General features: G+C 34.9%; 1 protein-coding gene across 1 annotated transcript in view; it reads left to right on the top strand.

Moving 5' to 3' along the window:
• LOC106874726 (RING finger protein 215) overlaps positions 1–1,096 on the top strand; it is a 26,087-nt gene that overhangs the window by 21,882 nt on the left and 3,109 nt on the right. Inside the window, exon 7 of the mRNA XM_014922557.2 lies at positions 446–577. Coding sequence (XP_014778043.1) covers positions 446–577 — 132 coding nt within the window. The remainder of the gene's footprint in view (positions 1–445; positions 578–1,096) is intronic.

Raw genomic sequence — 1,096 nt, 5'->3', positions numbered from 1 at the left:
TGACAGTAACCTACTTCTCCAACATACTGAGAATTCAGAAATAGCAGTCAAAGAACTACTGATTTCAAAACTACAAATTATTACTCCAGATTGATAGCGATATTTTTGATACACATATCGCTATCAATCTGGAGTAATAATTTGTAGTTTTGAAATCAGTAGTTCTTTGACTGCTATTTCTGAATTCTCAGTATGTTGGAGAAGCAGGTTACTGTCAATCCCTATATATTTATGATTATATATATATATATATATATAGCTGTAAGTATGTGTATTCTTGTCTTCACTGCTATGCGTTTGCCTATATATATGTATGTTGTGTAAAATATAAGTCATTGTTTTTAGTTGTATCTTGGAAATGGTAAGCGATTGGTTAGCGAAAAAACTAATCTGTGAAGACAGCCTTTTATGTCAATCTCTAATGATATCTTTAACCTCATTACAGGTGGCCACCTACCAGCTGGCATCCAGAGTTCTAAACCTGATAGGGACACAGTCATACCAGCAACCTTTAGCTTACGGTGAATACTACCAAGACACTTGTGCCATCTGCCTTGATCATTTCTCTCAGAAACAGGTATGTCGGCAGGTGTTGTGGTGGTATTGATGCCATTACTTTTCTTGTTGTTGTTGTTGCTGTTCTGTAGTGGTGTTTATTGTGGTGAAAGTAGTAGCTTATGATGTAGTTGTATTTGTTATTGTAGTATTCTCAATAGTAGTAGTAGTGCTGTTTTTCTCACTGACGGTGCCCAACTGACCCTACTATACTGCGTAGTGGACAAGATCAAAAACAAACCCTGCACATGCACGAAATTAAAAATATAAAATGGCAACAATTTACCCATTGCACCCTGTATACACACACACACACACACACACACACACACACGTGTATGTCTGTGTGTATATGTGCAAGTGTGTGTGTGTATGAACATGCATATATATGTGTGTGTGTGTGTGTATATATATATATATATATATATATAATTATGTGTATTTCTTCTATCTTAATGAATAAAAATTCTTCTGATAGAATAAATGGGTTAATAGAAACCAATGTAGCAAAGAACACAAAATAACTGTGGTTAGCTCCTGT

The sequence above is a fragment of the Octopus bimaculoides genome, chromosome 25 (genome assembly GCF_001194135.2).
Source record: "Octopus bimaculoides isolate UCB-OBI-ISO-001 chromosome 25, ASM119413v2, whole genome shotgun sequence".
Lineage (NCBI taxonomy): Eukaryota > Metazoa > Mollusca > Cephalopoda > Octopoda > Octopodidae > Octopus > Octopus bimaculoides.
Note: the sequence above shows the minus strand (reverse complement) of the source record. Positions and strands in the feature narration are given on the sequence as shown.